At 37.9% G+C, this 15269-nt stretch overlaps 3 protein-coding genes across 4 annotated transcripts in view; 2 read left to right on the top strand and 1 right to left on the bottom strand.

Moving 5' to 3' along the window:
- The window catches only part of Trim9 (E3 ubiquitin-protein ligase Trim9), a 114573-nt gene that overhangs the window by 54707 nt on the left and 44597 nt on the right, over positions 1 to 15269 (top strand). The gene's annotated exons all lie outside the window — the stretch shown is intronic.
- Positions 651 to 1180, top strand: LOC115562246 (uncharacterized). Its single transcript, XM_030383335.2, has 2 exons — positions 651 to 809; positions 868 to 1180. Exons 1-2 carry the CDS (start codon positions 793 to 795, stop codon positions 1043 to 1045), a joined length of 195 nt encoding a protein of 64 aa, XP_030239195.1. The 5' UTR covers positions 651 to 792; the 3' UTR covers positions 1046 to 1180.
- Positions 2959 to 3714, bottom strand: LOC108658771 (acylphosphatase-2). Its single transcript, XM_018111422.3, has 4 exons — positions 3435 to 3714; positions 3365 to 3381; positions 3190 to 3299; positions 2959 to 3126 (listed from the first exon to the last, which is right to left on the bottom strand). Exons 1-4 carry the CDS (start codon positions 3559 to 3561, stop codon positions 3012 to 3014), a joined length of 369 nt encoding a protein of 122 aa, XP_017966911.1. The 5' UTR covers positions 3562 to 3714; the 3' UTR covers positions 2959 to 3011.

Genomic DNA, 15269 nt, shown 5'->3' with positions numbered 1-15269 from the left:
TAAACAAAAAAAAAAAATAAAAAAATAAAAAAAATAAATAAATAAATAAATTAATAAATTAGAAAAAATAAAATAAATAAATAAAATAAAAAAGAAAATAAATAAATAAATAAATAAAATAAATAAATAAATACACAAAAAAATATAATAATAAAAAAAAATAAATAAATAAATAAAATAAATAAATATAATAAAAAAGAAAATAAATAAATAAAAAAAAAATAATATCTAAAATACAAAGAATTATAAACGAAAATCAAAGAAGTGAATATCTATACTTTAAGCAGTTGTTAAAGCCTTTCCAGTCCTTAGAATATATATCTGTATATTAAAATTTAATATTTTCAAAGACCATTTCATATATATAGTAAAATTTTTTATATATTTTAATAATATGTGAATATTTATATTAAATATAAAAACATTTTTTTCTGGATAATAAAGCTGTTTACAGGGTATCTATTCCACTCTCGATTGCAGCTTTCCGTTTAAAGTGCCCGTGACGTGTTTTAGGAAATGCACGTAACGAGGTCAAAGGTTATTTAATTGAGTGCAGAGGAACGTGGTGCGATTAGCGTGTATTTGCGATAATTGCTGTGGCATGTTTATGTGTGCTGCTCGGCGAGGCGAGATAATGCTAGAGTAGCCTATGAAACAAATGCCATAAATCTGCGTTGGCTTTGCCTTGCCTTGGCCGAGCAACCAGTTTCTATGAAAATTTTAACAAGTCAACTAAGCCTGAAAGAAATTCGAAAAATCTAAAAACCAATATACAGATTCGAGGCTCTCAAAATGCCTAACGAAAAGCAGTAAGTCCGTCGAGTAGATATATTATGTATTTACGATATCAATTTCAACTGCTCAAAGGTCAAAGGTCAAGAGCTCAGTTCTACAATTCAGCTCCGCTGCTGGCAGCCCAGAAACCAAACGCAAAATGTTGCTATACAAGCAGCTGCTGCAGCGTGAGATCGTTAGGGATATGAGGCCTCGACAAGTCGTTTACTATCGCCATCCCAGCCAACAGCAGCAAGTATTCGATTCGTAAAAAATACCTCTCTAGTGTTATGTCTCGATAGACTGGATTCACAAATATTCGGCAGATTCTCGACTTTCATTCTGTTTTTGAATTTCGTCATTTTATTGGTTTATAATAAACTTTTTCACCTACAAACTTAATTATAGATATTTGTTTTTCAATTACCATTCTGTGTGCTTTATAATTGTGCAGCTGGAAAAATAAATTCATCTGATTCTTTTTAGGTCATGTAAATGTGGATTTAACATTTTTTGCAATAAATTTTGCTTTTGTGTACCAAAAAAATGGAGTATAAAAATAAAATAAAGATATATTTATTATTTCGCAATATAAAGCAATTATAAAGCTTAGTGCAGTGGAAGAAAAATATATGAAACTTATTAAAAATAAATAAAAATGTTCATCACAGCAGAATTGTTTTGGGTATCAAAAAATTAATTTGATTTAATTTCAGGGCAAATTTATTTGAATCGATAAAGCGTTGGGCAATGTAGATCTGTCATACAGTTAAAATAAGTAAGAACTTTGCAGTCGGGCGTCAACGACTAAATTTTGATAGAGTTACATTCGATTTGCCACGATATGAACAAATACATTTTTCGTTCAGCCACGCCCTTAGTTGGTTGAACGGGACAATCTTGAGATCGTGTAGAATACATAGGAACAGACTCGTATGAGTATTAGAACAGATGTCTATATATATTTAAATATATATTTAAATTTATATACGTAATCAATAAAGTATATTATTGCATATGACTTCATATTATATATAAAATAATCAAATTACTTTTTTACAAATATGAAACTTATTAAAATATATATATAAATTTCCATGCAGTGCTGCCAGCACAAAAAGTTTCACGAAAACTCCCATAAATGTAGTTTTTGTCCAAATTTATGCGAATCTGTTTTGCTGTGTGTGTGTGTGTGTGTGTGTGTGTGTGTGTGTGTGTGTGTGTGTGTGGCACGGCAGGCAACTACTCTGCTGCTTGTCAAGCGCTGCAGCAGTCTGGTCAGCTGGCAAGCGCTTTTGTTGCAATTTTTGCGGTTTTAACAGTTTATTATAAAGTGCCAGTTAGCCAGCCAAACGAAAACAAAAACAAAAGCAAAAGCAAAGCAACAACAACGACAACTGAAGTCAGGGCAATATTCGCTGCTATAAAAACAAACCCGAGGGGAGTTTCAGGCTTTCAAATTGTGCGCGGCCGATTTTAATTGCAGTCAAGCGCCAACTGTTACATTTCAAAGTCTGCAACTTTTATTTATTTATGCAAATTTTGTTTTTGCTTTTATGCACGAGGGTCCCGTTGGCCCGGAGCCCGGGGGCTGGGGGCGTGCAACAACAATATTTGCTGCTAAATTGGCAAAAGTGGCGCAAACTTTTGACCAGCTTTAGAGCCCAGAGAGAGAGAGAGAGAGAGATAGAGAGAGAGAGGCGCAAAAATTTTTTTGATGGCCGCGACAAATAAATTGAAATTGTTGCGACAATTTTTGCGTTGTGTTTATATATATATATATTTTTTTTTTTTTGACAAATACTGTGTGGAAATTGTTTAGAACGAAAATACGTTCTATTATTTCGAATAGCCGCGCTCCAGAGCTGGCTAATTGGACGACAAATGGCGCGTTCTACGAGCTGCGACACGTGCCAATATTGTCGAGCCAATTCCCCAAGCTGCTGTTGCGGATCTGAAAACTTTCATACTTCTTTTTTGCCGCTTTCTGTTGGCCAACTTTGGCCATTTTGTGGCTTGGCAATTGCACATACTGGGACATATAATGGTGGCAACAAAAGTTGCTTGCCACGCCCCAGAAAGGAGAGAGAGGAGACGTGACAGCACGTACGTCGCGCATCCAACATGTGTTACATGCCTCGTAATACCGCCAAGGCAGATCCCAATATATATACACATATATGATTTAGTAACATTTAGTCTTGTCTTTATTCAGTAGAAGTGGGTTGAGCCAATGCTTAACGTTTGATTGAAAAAGTGTGGTAATTGTGATTGGGGATGGGCTCGAAAGGCGTGAAGACGGCTTTTTCAATTATGGAACGTGGACTGCCCTTGTGCTGCAGCCACAAGCGCCTGTCAAAGTTAACAGAAATTAATGAACGGAATCAAACTATTATATATAGTAGCAGTGCTCACATCTCGGATAGCATGTCTTGTGGTCCTTCCATAATTCCCTTAACGGTGCCTTCCTGGGTATTCATGCACCAGCCATTCAGTCCAAGCTGCTTGGCCTTGATTTGTGTGTGCTTCACAGCCAGAAGAGATTGCTTTCAATATCAACCTAAATGTTTTTTATTTAACGTCCACTTACCTTACGAAAATATACGCCTAAGAAAATATATTATTAATATATTTATTCTCTTATTAATGAATGTACTTACCCTGTACACGCCCATAGATCTCGAACATCGAGCTAAAAATCTTTTTCTCACCGTCCATTCTATGGGAACTTGATTCAGTCGGCAATTTTGATATGATTTCCTTCGATTGTTTAATTTTGGTATTCATTATTTAAACAAATTACAAAAATTCGAAAAATTCAAATAGTAAAAAAAAAAACTTATTAAGATTTAAATGCGTAAAAAATAATTCACTTTAGTAAAATTTGGTTCGATTCTCTCAGCGAATCTTACAGGAATGAATAAATGCTAGACGAAGCGTTGCTGCCTTACATTTTTTTGAGCAGTGTAGTGACAAGTTTTTCCTGACTTGCTATAATATTTTTCTTTTAGTTTTTTATTGTAAATTTAATCCTTTAAAAAAATAATAATTCATATTTTATATAGATTTTATTTATTAATAAACTTTCTTTATAAAATATTTATATAGAAATTTATATAAATAAATTGATATTCATATATATTTAAAATTATTATTATTATATTATATATTAAAAATATTTTAATAAATAATTATATCTTAACTTCATGTAATGTACGATAAATGAAAGCCAGCTTGTCCATTAATTTAATTGAATCTAAATTATTTATAAAGTTTTGCGTCTGCTCAAACTTTAGCCAAGTTTTATACATTTCCGGCAACTTTTACATTTACAACTACTTCTACAAGCCACTACCGCGCCACGCCCCCCATTTAAATTCCGTCAATTCAATCCCATAGAGTCTATAATCTGCCCAGGCAACTGTGCTGTCAATTTTCAATTCCTGCTTGCAGTTAATATCCTTGAGCGACTTCTTGGCTGTGGGGGGCAAACTTGATGTTTCATCCGCATAACAACCATCCAAACACAATTGAAAGCCGCATTAAAAATACATAATATTTCATCTGACTGTTTGGTGAGTGCAATTTGCTCATCAGATCATCAGATTTCCGCACTTGTAAGAGTTCAAGCAAGCAGCTCCCTCTCTCTCTCTCTCTCTCTCTCTCTCTCCATTTAGCTCTGTCTCCTTCTGTTGTCAGCTCAAGCCATTTGGAGCTGCTTCACTTTTAGCGCTTCCGGTTCGTTAAATTTAACGGGCGCAGCTCTGCTGGCCACAGCAGAGAGACAGAGTGAGAGAGAGAGAGATAGAAAAAATGAAAAAGGATATGAGAGCCAGTGAAGGTAGCGCAGCGTTGGCTGCCGGGGCCACTTGGACGCTTCAGTGGAAACTTCAATAAAACGTTTGACGCTGCAGGCGAACTGACATTTTCCATTAAGTGCAGACAGCTAGCAATTTTTGGGAAAACCGGACTGGGACTGGGACTGGGACTGGGATTGGGATTGGGTCTGACTGGGAGAGGCAAACATTTTGGCCAAGTTTTATGACAGCAAATGATGTTCGCTGGCCTTGCACTGTTGATTATGGTGCATGCGCTCAGCTCTTAAGAGCTGTATATTATAGATATGGAACACTAGCTCAGGCAGCTGCTGTTTATAGCCAGCTCTTAGTCACACACACACACACACAGATATAGGGCAAGCTTGCATATTCATTTAAGCTAAAGTCCAAGTTGCAGCGACTGCTTGTTCTTCGGTTTTTCGGCCAAGTTTTTTGACCAAAACATCAAAGTGTCATCAACAGGCAGACACTCGCCGGGGCTGCACTTCCGCACTTGACAAGGGAGCCGCACCAAGAAGCCAGCCTGACTCGGACAACGACAAGCACTGTCATTGTGACTGCTCCTGCCCGCACGGCTCCTGCTCGCTGTCTCTCTGCTGACTTTGCTGGCTCTGTCTGTCCGTCTGTCTCTCTCTCTCTGTGTGTGTGTGTGTCCTTATCATTTGCGACAAATTCGCCGACAACTTTACTACAATAATATTTATTTTGAAAATATGCTTGAGCGCGTCTCCTCGTGCTATCTTCGCACACTTTGAAGTGTTGCCAATGTGCAAAAGTAATCAAAATATTTTGTCAGCTCCAGCTGCAGTTTAGCACTGCCCACCGAGACGCTTCGCGTGCTCAGTCTCCGTTTCGGTGGGCTCGCTTTAAAGGCGCTTTTCCACCAGTTGCCCACGGAAATTGAGTTGAAAGTGGCTCAACTCAAACGCTCGCTACTTAAACGATGCCAACAACTTTAAGTACAGCTCTGCTCGCAGGCATTTCGAATATTAGACTTTGCACTTTACTGCTAGCGATGCCCCTCACACCACTGCTCTCTCTCTCCCTCTCTCTTTCGCTCACTCTATTGGTGCTGTACAGTGGGTGGATTTTATGGTTTCTGTGGCACAAGTGCTTCACTTGCGAGCATGCTATAGGCATAGCCCTTGGGCCGCAGATGATGTTAGAGTTACTTAAGCATATAGCTCTATTAAAAAATTATATCCTACATACTAAATAATGTAAATTTTTACAAACATATTTTAGCCTGATTTCCCATTTTTAATGGGTATACAACAGAGACAGGTCATCTTTTTAGTAGAATTAATTAGGCAAACCTTTGCCAATTCAATTAAAATAATAAATAATAAATTAAATAATAATACATATAAATATCAATTTTAAGTGATGAGGAAGCCAAAATTAAAATTAAAAAATAAATAAAATAAAATAAAATAAATGAATAAAATTAAAAATTTGAATTGTAAATTTTTATATTAAATTATTTAGTTTATTTATAAATTATTTAGACCTTAAAATAAAAGTAAATACAGTTTTTAAATTGCACAATTTCTTAACAGTTGTCTAGCAATTATCAGGTACTCTCCTTAATATTTTTCATAGTTTCTCTGTTAAATCAGAAACAAGCTAACAGCTGTTATACCACTTAACCTTTTCACTATTTGCATAAACTTCAAAGTTTTTTGCTTATCAATGTAACTATGATGTCCAAGTCGAAAAAACAAAAGCACTTTGTGTTAAGCACAGTTGAGAAGTTTTCTTTCATTTCTTTGCCACTTTTTGCACATAAATATGCTAATTAGTGCCATGGTGCCCGTCGCGTTAACCGAAATTGACATTTATGCAATTTGATTTTGTGCCGCACAGCAAATTAAATTTGCTCAGTTTGCTGGCCACCCGAAAAAGTATGCTCTGTTTTTGTGCCCGCAGCCAAAGCAGACTGAAAGATGTCTGTTATACTTAAGCGTGCGTGTGTGTGTGTGCGCGTTTTCAAACAATTTCACGTTGAAATTTGTTACAAATTGCGGCCACAGTGAAAAATTTGCATACAATTTCCATATGCGTTTTTGTTATCCTGCCTGTTAGCCCGGAGCGGCGCTGCACGGCCAAACTAGGGATGGGATGGAACGGAATGGAATGGGCCAGAGCCTGCACTCATTTCGCTTTCGCTCATTTCCCGCTTTTACTATTTGCATAAAAATTGCCGCCTGACTGACAAATTTCACGTGTCGCTCTCGAAAATTTATGAGCTCTTGAAATTATTTGCACTTTTTCAAGTCTCGCGCGCGTCGCATAAAATTTGTATTTTATGTGCGTTTTTTCTTTCTTTTGGCGAGCTGGGGATTTGTCCGAGGTGTTAACATATCCAACATGCCCACCATTTGCATTTGGGGCTGGACCAACCCTCGAAATAAGGCGAGTTAATTTATTTGCGACCCGTCGAAAAACGCCAAGCGCCAGCCGCCTCTCAACCAATTTTCATTAAAGCACATAAATTGTTGTTTATGGCGCCCCCGAATCCCCAATGGCCAGAGAGATACCTGGGGACCGGCAGCAAATCCAGACGCTGCACTCCAGACGTAGCACACCGAGACAGAGCGGGCCCCTGGCCGGGCGGGCTGCCCACCAATGTTTTTGTCCAGAAGTCGACTTCATTTCATATTCATGGGCGCGCAATTTGAAACTCCTTTTTTGCTCCTTTCAGCCGGGAGCTGCCTCGTTTTGTATCCGTTAATAAAGTTTGGCAATTATCTTTGCTGCCTGTTGCTGTGCTGCTTGCAGTGACTGTGTGTGTGGGTCTGGGCCGATAAGTGTGTTTTAGACAAGGCATCTTTGTCCTACGTTGTAATTGCGGTTAGACGACCAGGAGTGGGAGCTAAATGGAATTTAAGAGTATGACTTTAAGTTTTAAATTAGATTTGTTGCTTCTGTTGCCATATAAATTCATTTGCCATGTAAATTCATATCAACAAAGGCTGCCCACATTACCCACACAACTACAGTAGCCCCAAATTCCAAAAGTTTACAGCTTAAGGTAGAAATATTTCATCTGCTGATTGTCGCTTTGCCAACTTTTTGGGTCATCAATAGTCGAGCTGAGAAGCTGTCTACGACTAACGGTAAAGACAGCACATGGCCATCAGATCGAGTCACATCCGCCATCAATTTCATAGAGTGCAAAACGTGTGTGGTTGGGGAAGGAAAGTGAAAAAGTTGCCACATAAAACCTGCCTCAATATAATTGCATTACACGTGGCTGTCACAAGTGAAAAACCGCACGCAGAACAAAATATGAGTAAAGAACAAGAAAAAATAAGCAGGAGGCGGCAGTAGCAACAGCAACAGCGGCAGCAGCAGCAGCAGCAGCAGCTGTCTAATGCGACGAATACTCAGCTACCACAACCACCACACACACGCGTCCACCCAACCACCCAAGCACCTAGCAACCGCGCTGTAAACCACAAGCTGAGCTCTCTCCCTCTCTCTCTCTCTCTCTCGGCTAACCTGACTCAAATGTGAAAATGACTTGGCAGGCGACTTTTCATATTTGCCACGAGTTTTGCTCAGCCGCTGGAGTAGCTTCGCACATCTCTTGTCTCTCGCCTCTCGTCTTTTGCAGGCGTGAAGCGTGATCCCTGTCGCTGACAGTGGGCCCAGAGCAAATCCTTTTTCTTAACCTTTTGCCAAGCGTGGGCATACTTCAAGTGTGCTTGAGCCGCCCACACTTACCCCGGCCCTCCCTGGGTCTGAGTCCTTCCTTTGGGTTCCTTTGGGCTCCTTATGCTCACACCTCGCATCAGCCTTGATGTGGTCTACGAGTATGCAACACACAAATCACCCGGGCGTCGACGACGTCTGGAATTTATGCTACCTCTTAGCAGCTACATATACATATGTGTATATATGTGTGTGTGTGATCTGTGTGATTTGGCCAGGCCAGCAAATGCCTTGGCGAGACCCTAAGCTGACACTGATGTACGCCATTTTCTGTGTCTCCCATATACATATGTGTACGTATATATATATATTTCTCATTGAACCATACCTAAAAACATGGCTAGCCCATTAGCTCTTTTTTTCTTCTTTCTTCATATTTTTTTTTCCTTCTTTCGTCACGAAGTGTGTAAATATTTTTCGAAATTATTTTACGCTCGACTGGAATGAATCGCTTCGACAACCGGTAGCCGGAAATCACTTTTGACATTTTCGATCTATTGATTTTTTATGGCTCAGCAATTTTTCGGGTTAGATAATGACTCGACAAAGCGGATGCACAGCTTAAAGATTGTAAAAAAAATATGTTGGTAAATGTAATATAAGGCTTAAAATTATCGAGAGTAAGGATAAGTGACCAAGCGTAAAAAAATACCATAACTTTGCTGAATTTATGACAATTGAAAGATTTTTATTTAAAAATTTCGAAGGGCACTTAAAGAAATTAAAGAATAATTTTTTTAAAAGACATATTAATGAAATTCGCTTGTGATTTTTATTTAAATATTTTTATGGTTCCTGTTGCTTGCTAAAACTTAATTAATTTAAGTTTTCGATTTATAGCATTTATGACATTTCTTCATAAGATTTTTATTTAAAAGTTTTTATGGCATAATCAAGTTTTATTGGAGAACACAAAACTAATAAAAAGTTTACTTTGGCCAATTTTTAAATATTTTTTTTTTTAATGCTTTTACCTTTGTTTGGTGATTTTAAGGACCAAGCATTCGTTTACGGAAGCTATAAAATTTTCTTTTACCTTAAAATTAATATTTATTTATATTAATTTCTTTAATGGAGCTTCCTACATATTTATTGATTTATTAAGTTATTTAATACAATTCCATTATATCTACATTTGAATAGCTTTGCTGACTGGCTTCAGTTTGAGTAAATTCAATTTAGATTACATACGCTAATACGCCTTAGTACTATGTAGTCACATGACACTTGCTTGTTATTAGCTATCTAGATTCAATCTCCAGCAATATTCTGGTCTTCTAGTGGATTGCTCTCGTTAAAAGTTTGCTGCTGCAATCATTTCGCAACTACTTAGTATAACTTCTAGTCAAACAACATGCAGTTGGGGCTCTGCTCTATCAATCGCACTTACTTTGAGATGTATTTTGATCGAAACAACAAAGTCTACACTTGCCTTTGCCATGTTGCCAGTTGCACAATGCCATGTACAATGCGCATTGTAACATGTGTGCGAGCAACTGGAGGCAGATAGTACTAGAGTAGTGCTACACCTGGCAATAAACAGTACAACTGATTGTAACCGAATATGGCAAACAGAGTTTCCTCTCTCTCTCTCTCCCTCTCTCACTCTCTTGCATCGAGCTGGTCGGCAACTACAAAGGCGACGACTGTTTGCCAAGTTGTAATAAAGTTTTTGGTAAACAAGTTTTGGGGCCCATGCACAGCAACTCAAAATGGAAACACAATACAAATGCTCAGCTACGAGCAACGGCGTTTGCCCAGACCCAAACTTATCTTAAATTCTAATGCAATTGCTGGCCAACAGCAAAAGGATTTCTATACTAATGTTTCAACATTTTTCTCGCTTTGCCATTGCAGGTATGTACCGGCCGCCATTTTGTTTCTGCTGCTGACTGCGAGCACGAGTCTGTGTGTGTGTGTGTGTGTGTGTGTAAGTGGCAAACAAATGCATTATATACCATGCTTAGGTTTAACTCTCATGCATTTACTACATATAAGATAATAAAGTAGTCGTCGGAATCGTTTGCGAGAACAGCTCGCCTCCGCTTGGCTTAGCCAGGCGAACGAGCAATTGTGTAGCATACTTTTTGGCGTGCGGTACGTGCCGCTTATCAAATGCATCAGACTTCAGGCACAGCACGGCAAACACAATAGCACACAGTCAGAGAGAGTGAAAGAGAGAGAGAGAAAGCGAGCGAAACACACAAAAACCAAATAACAAACAATCCACACAAGAAAAACGAACGATACAGCATTTCACTTTGCCTTTGATTCCCTTTCTTCTATATACTCTAACTGCAGAGAGTATTGCTATTATGGAGTTTTATTTGTCAGCAATCTTAGCTGTTTACGTGGTAGGGTCTGAAGCGGTTTTCTTAATATTCATATCAAATATATAAATAAATATATATATATATATATATATAAGATATATGCTGAGGTCTTTGGGTACAGTTCTCTATTATTAAATATCTATTTGTTTATGACTTAAAGTAAAAACAAAAATAAATCAGAATGAAGTCCAACTATTACCATTAGTATAAAAGACAGTAGAGTATTTAAGCTTTTAGCAGCTCTGATTTGTGTATTTTATATATGTATGTATATATATTTTTTCTGAATTCTTTATACATTTGTACTGTGTTGATTTCTGCGCAATGCATCAGTACTGTAGCCGTTATTGTTGTTGTTGCTTTTGCTGTTGCTCTTGTTACTATTGTTGCTCATGTGAGTGTTGCTGCTGCTGCTGCTGCAACTGTTGTTGTTGTCTGTTTGTTTATTTAATGTTGTTCACTTATCCTGCGAATGCAGCAGCAGCTGAGCCCGATACGTGCTGGCAAACAACTGCAGATTCCCATAGTCGGGCGTCTGTTGGCCAAATATGTGCGTTAGCCAGCATTTGATATGGCTCATTCATTAGTTAGCCTGACGCCTCTAATCAATTGAGCTCAAGGCAAAGATTTCACATTTCCCTTCCATGCTTGCATTAGTTTATGCTCTCTGTTATTTGCAGCAGCTATTATCGAAAATTATGTACATAATTATGGGGCTAGGTCCTTCGAGCTGCTGCTGCAGCATACTTGCTAATGCAATTATTCTGCATAATTATGCGTTTATTACACAAATGAATTCAAATACAGCAGCAGATGAAGGGAATGCTCACAGAATAGATAGATAGATGGCTGCTGCTCACTTGCTCATCCATTGAGCTCATTTCGACCCCCAAAGGCGGTTGATGATTGCCAACGTTTGTGCCGATTCTCTCTGTCTGCTGCCTCCTGCTGCCCTCTGCTGTTGTTGCTGTTGCATGTGGCATTCTCTTGCTGTTTGCATTGCTGGGCAGCAACCGAACTGCATTACTGGCCGCATATTTCGGGGCAGCTGTGCATCGTCTGTTGCCCAATTGCATTTTAATCGCAATGCTTTTGACCAGACGCATTGCCGAGCACTTAATGAAGTCGCGGCTCAAGTGCAGCAGCATTCATGCCGTTGCATGCAGCATGCTGCAAATGAACAAGCTCTTGGTATTGAGCTGCAGAAAGAACACGAGTGTATTAAAGCGGCTTGAAATTTGGAAAAATATTCGACAATCGAGAGATAGAGAGGGAGAGAGGGAGAGAGAGAGAGAAAGAGAGAAAGAGAGAGAGAGAGAGAGAGAGAGAGAGAGAGCTATTGCTGAGATTTAGTGTATTATATTTTATAAAATTCCTATTGACATATTCTTCAAATTTATTTTATAAGCCTGCAGTTTAAGAATATTTCGTATACATTTTCATACTTAATTTAAATATTATTTTTTTAAATTATTTACTTAAATTAAGAGTTAATGTAACTTGATGAATAATATTTTATAAGCTTTATAAGTTATGAAACTTTCTTACTTGATGAATCGTCTCTTTTAAAATAAATGTTTAAATATATAACTAGTATATTTGTTTATATTAGCTTTCTATATTCATGTTAGTCCGCTATAAAATCAAATTTTATTCTTTTTAGCTTCTGTCAATTAGTCTTATTCAAATTGAATTCGTTCAATGCAAATCTTTGCTAATTGCTCATCATAATCTCAAATTGGATGATTTCCATGTCGCTGTCTGCCAGCAGCTGGACAATTTGTCAAGAGCTAAGCTTTTCAGCATTCAATGATAAAGTTCAGTGTGAAAAACTGAAACCGCCCCCTCTCCCCTCTCAATGTGTCCAATGTCAAAGAGTTTATGGTCGCAGCTGGCGTCGCTGTGTTCGCGACGATTTATATTCGCCATTTCCTGCCACATGTAAGCCATCCGCAGAGACAGACTGAGAGAGAGAGAGAGAGGGGGAGACAGCTAGAGCAACTAGCAACAACAACAACAAGAACAAACACCAACATCGATGTGCAAACATTAACCCCAAACTACATAAGTGAAGGTCCCGCCCGAGACAAATTTCCCGAGTTGTTTTATTTTTGTTCTCATTTCTTGGATCTTTCTCTCTCTCTTGATTTGTTGCTGATGTGTTCTTTCACTAAATTCACTTAAACTCGTGTTATTTCCGCATGTTTCACACCAAGCACCTCTCAATACAACATGTATGTATGTATGTGTATCTCTAGTATCTGTAGCAGACGTTGCCACACAAATCTTCGATTCGTGTCGACTCGTGGCAATTTTCTTTGCAACAACATTTTCTTTGCTTACGTTTTAGCCAATTTGCACTTCATGAATAACATGGCGCGAGGGGCGGGAGGGGGATCGAACCGTGGCTGGCCCATTAGACAATTTGCACACATGCCATTTGGCCAAATCGAAGCCAGCTCGTCGCATGTGAGATGTCCCTACACTATTTGTTGTTGTTCGATTCTTCGATTTGTTTTTGCTCTTTTCTTTTCCTTTCTTTAGTTTTTGGCACGCTAATTCGCTTAAAGCACACATTGATGCAGTTTCTCCCGGCATTTCGCCTGCTATTCTAAACATCCGTTCCAACTTTCCTTTCATGTGAGTTACACACCGTATTTTTCTAGCATTTTCCTCATTTGAATTTAATTTCGTGCTAGCTGCTCGCATTTATTCCAACACTTTCGGCTGCAAGTGCAGGGCAGTAAAGGAAATATATACATATATGTATGTATGTATGTATATGTATGTGTGTAGCACATGTGAGAAAGGTGTTGCCAATGTGCTTCGACTGATGCATTTTTGATGAGCTCCAACGAAACGTGCACATCCAAAAACTTGGTTAAACTATTTTTTGGCTTTTATTTGAGTCTGCCAGCTGGAATACGTGTGCTTAAACAACTTTTATGGCGCCTATTTAACTTTCAGCTAACGTATTAAACTTATGCTTGCATGCGAAGAGAAGTTGCTTAAATTAAACATTTTGCTAAGTTAAATGGAATGAATATATTTGTATAAGATATTAATTGCATTTAATTGGAAAAAAAATAAATTAAAGATGACATGTAGAATGATTATTTATTTTATTAATTATTATAAATGAAACAGGCTCAAAACTTTTGAAATTATTATCATTATTATGTTAATTATTAGCTAGTTTCTTCTGCAGGCTTCTCACATAAATTTAAAAATTTATTATACAGCTCTCAGAGTATGGGAAGAAAATATCCTGAATTTTAATTCGAAGTATAATAATCATATTTAGTTAATATATTAGCCCAACTTTTATTAACAGCTCTAATATATAGCTAGCACACGCTTTTCATATCAGTCCTCTAATTATCAATAAATTTAATTAAAGTTGAAGTAAAATTTGCTCTGCTAAAATGTCGAAGATTGCCCTTCCTTGATTAAGCTAACCACAGTGGCTGTCGTTATTGTAATATTCACACGTTAACTGCGAGCTGGATTTAATTGCCTCTTGACTCATTTAATTGCTCGAAACATTTTCAATATCTTTTGTTGTTGGCACATTAGGTGCAGACTCTGCTCAGAGCTCCAACAGAGCGGAGTTCGGGCTTGTCTCAGCTCCATTCACTCCACTTTGTCTGTGCACATAATCTGCAGACGGTTCAGAAATCATAATGCACTCAGTGTGTTCAGATTCCAATCAAACTACACTTCAGCAAAGCTGTGGAGCAGTTTGTGATTTAGAAGGGGAGGGGAGCGGAGAGGATGAAGTTGACTACAAAAACCTCATAGTCGATGGGTTGCTGAATGCAAACGCAGACGACGCATTTGTTGGCCCTGACTTGGATGCTGTTATAGTTTCTGTTGTAACGTTGGCAGCGTCATAGTTCATGGACCATAAAATGAGGCTATAGAGGAAGGCTTGGAGGCTGCTGCTGCTGTTGCTGCTGCTGCTGCCTCTGGGTTTGCCTCTTTGCTGTGTAACATGTTTCTTTTCGACTTTCCAGTGATTTATGAAGAGCAATTTTAATGACATTTCCCGACAAGAGTATCGACACAATAGCCTGCAACACTTTGTACTTGGGTGTGGGTGCCATCGATCGGCTGTTGCAGCCTCTGCAGCCCCAGAGCGTGCCAACTTGCCAGTCATGCGTGCGTCTCCTAAGTGGCAGCCACACAGTCTGCAGCTGACGCTACTGAAGAGCTGGACACACCTAACAGCAGACAAAGCTGCCAGAGCTGGGCTCTTGTTACTTCAAGTCTCCATGCCCCATGGCCAGCTCAATGCAACACTTTGCCTAAATAATCGCAGTCCATAAATTCGATTTTACCTATTGTGGGCATTTTATTTTCTCTCTTTTTTGGGTTCATACTCTGTTAAAAATGGCAGTGGAATGGTTTGACTATAACGTAAATATAATAATTTCTTCAAACGGAAACAAATAATTATAAGCAGCATCTAAATCATTTGATAATTTTCTCTAAAAAATTCTAACTAAAAATTAATTAAAATCAAATAATCAATTAAAAACTAATATTAAATTAAATTAAAATTTTTCTATACCTATAAAAACATTTTATTAATTTAATTTTTGTC

Source organism: Drosophila navojoa, chromosome 3, assembly GCF_054131105.1.
Source record: "Drosophila navojoa isolate 15081-1374.11 chromosome 3, UAZ_NAV_1.0, whole genome shotgun sequence".
Taxonomy (NCBI): Eukaryota; Metazoa; Arthropoda; class Insecta; order Diptera; family Drosophilidae; genus Drosophila; species Drosophila navojoa.
Note: the sequence above shows the minus strand (reverse complement) of the source record. Positions and strands in the feature narration are given on the sequence as shown.

Excerpts from the sequence above, each read along its gene's own strand:
- LOC108658771 (XM_018111422.3), bottom strand. The coding sequence starts at position 3,561 with ATGAATACCAAAATTAAACAATCGAAGGAAATCATATCAAAATTGCCG. Across the intron at positions 3,127-3,189 it reads CAAGACATGCTATCCGAGAT|GCGCTTGTGGCTGCAGCACA; the intron begins GTGAGCACTGCT and ends TAACTTTGACAG.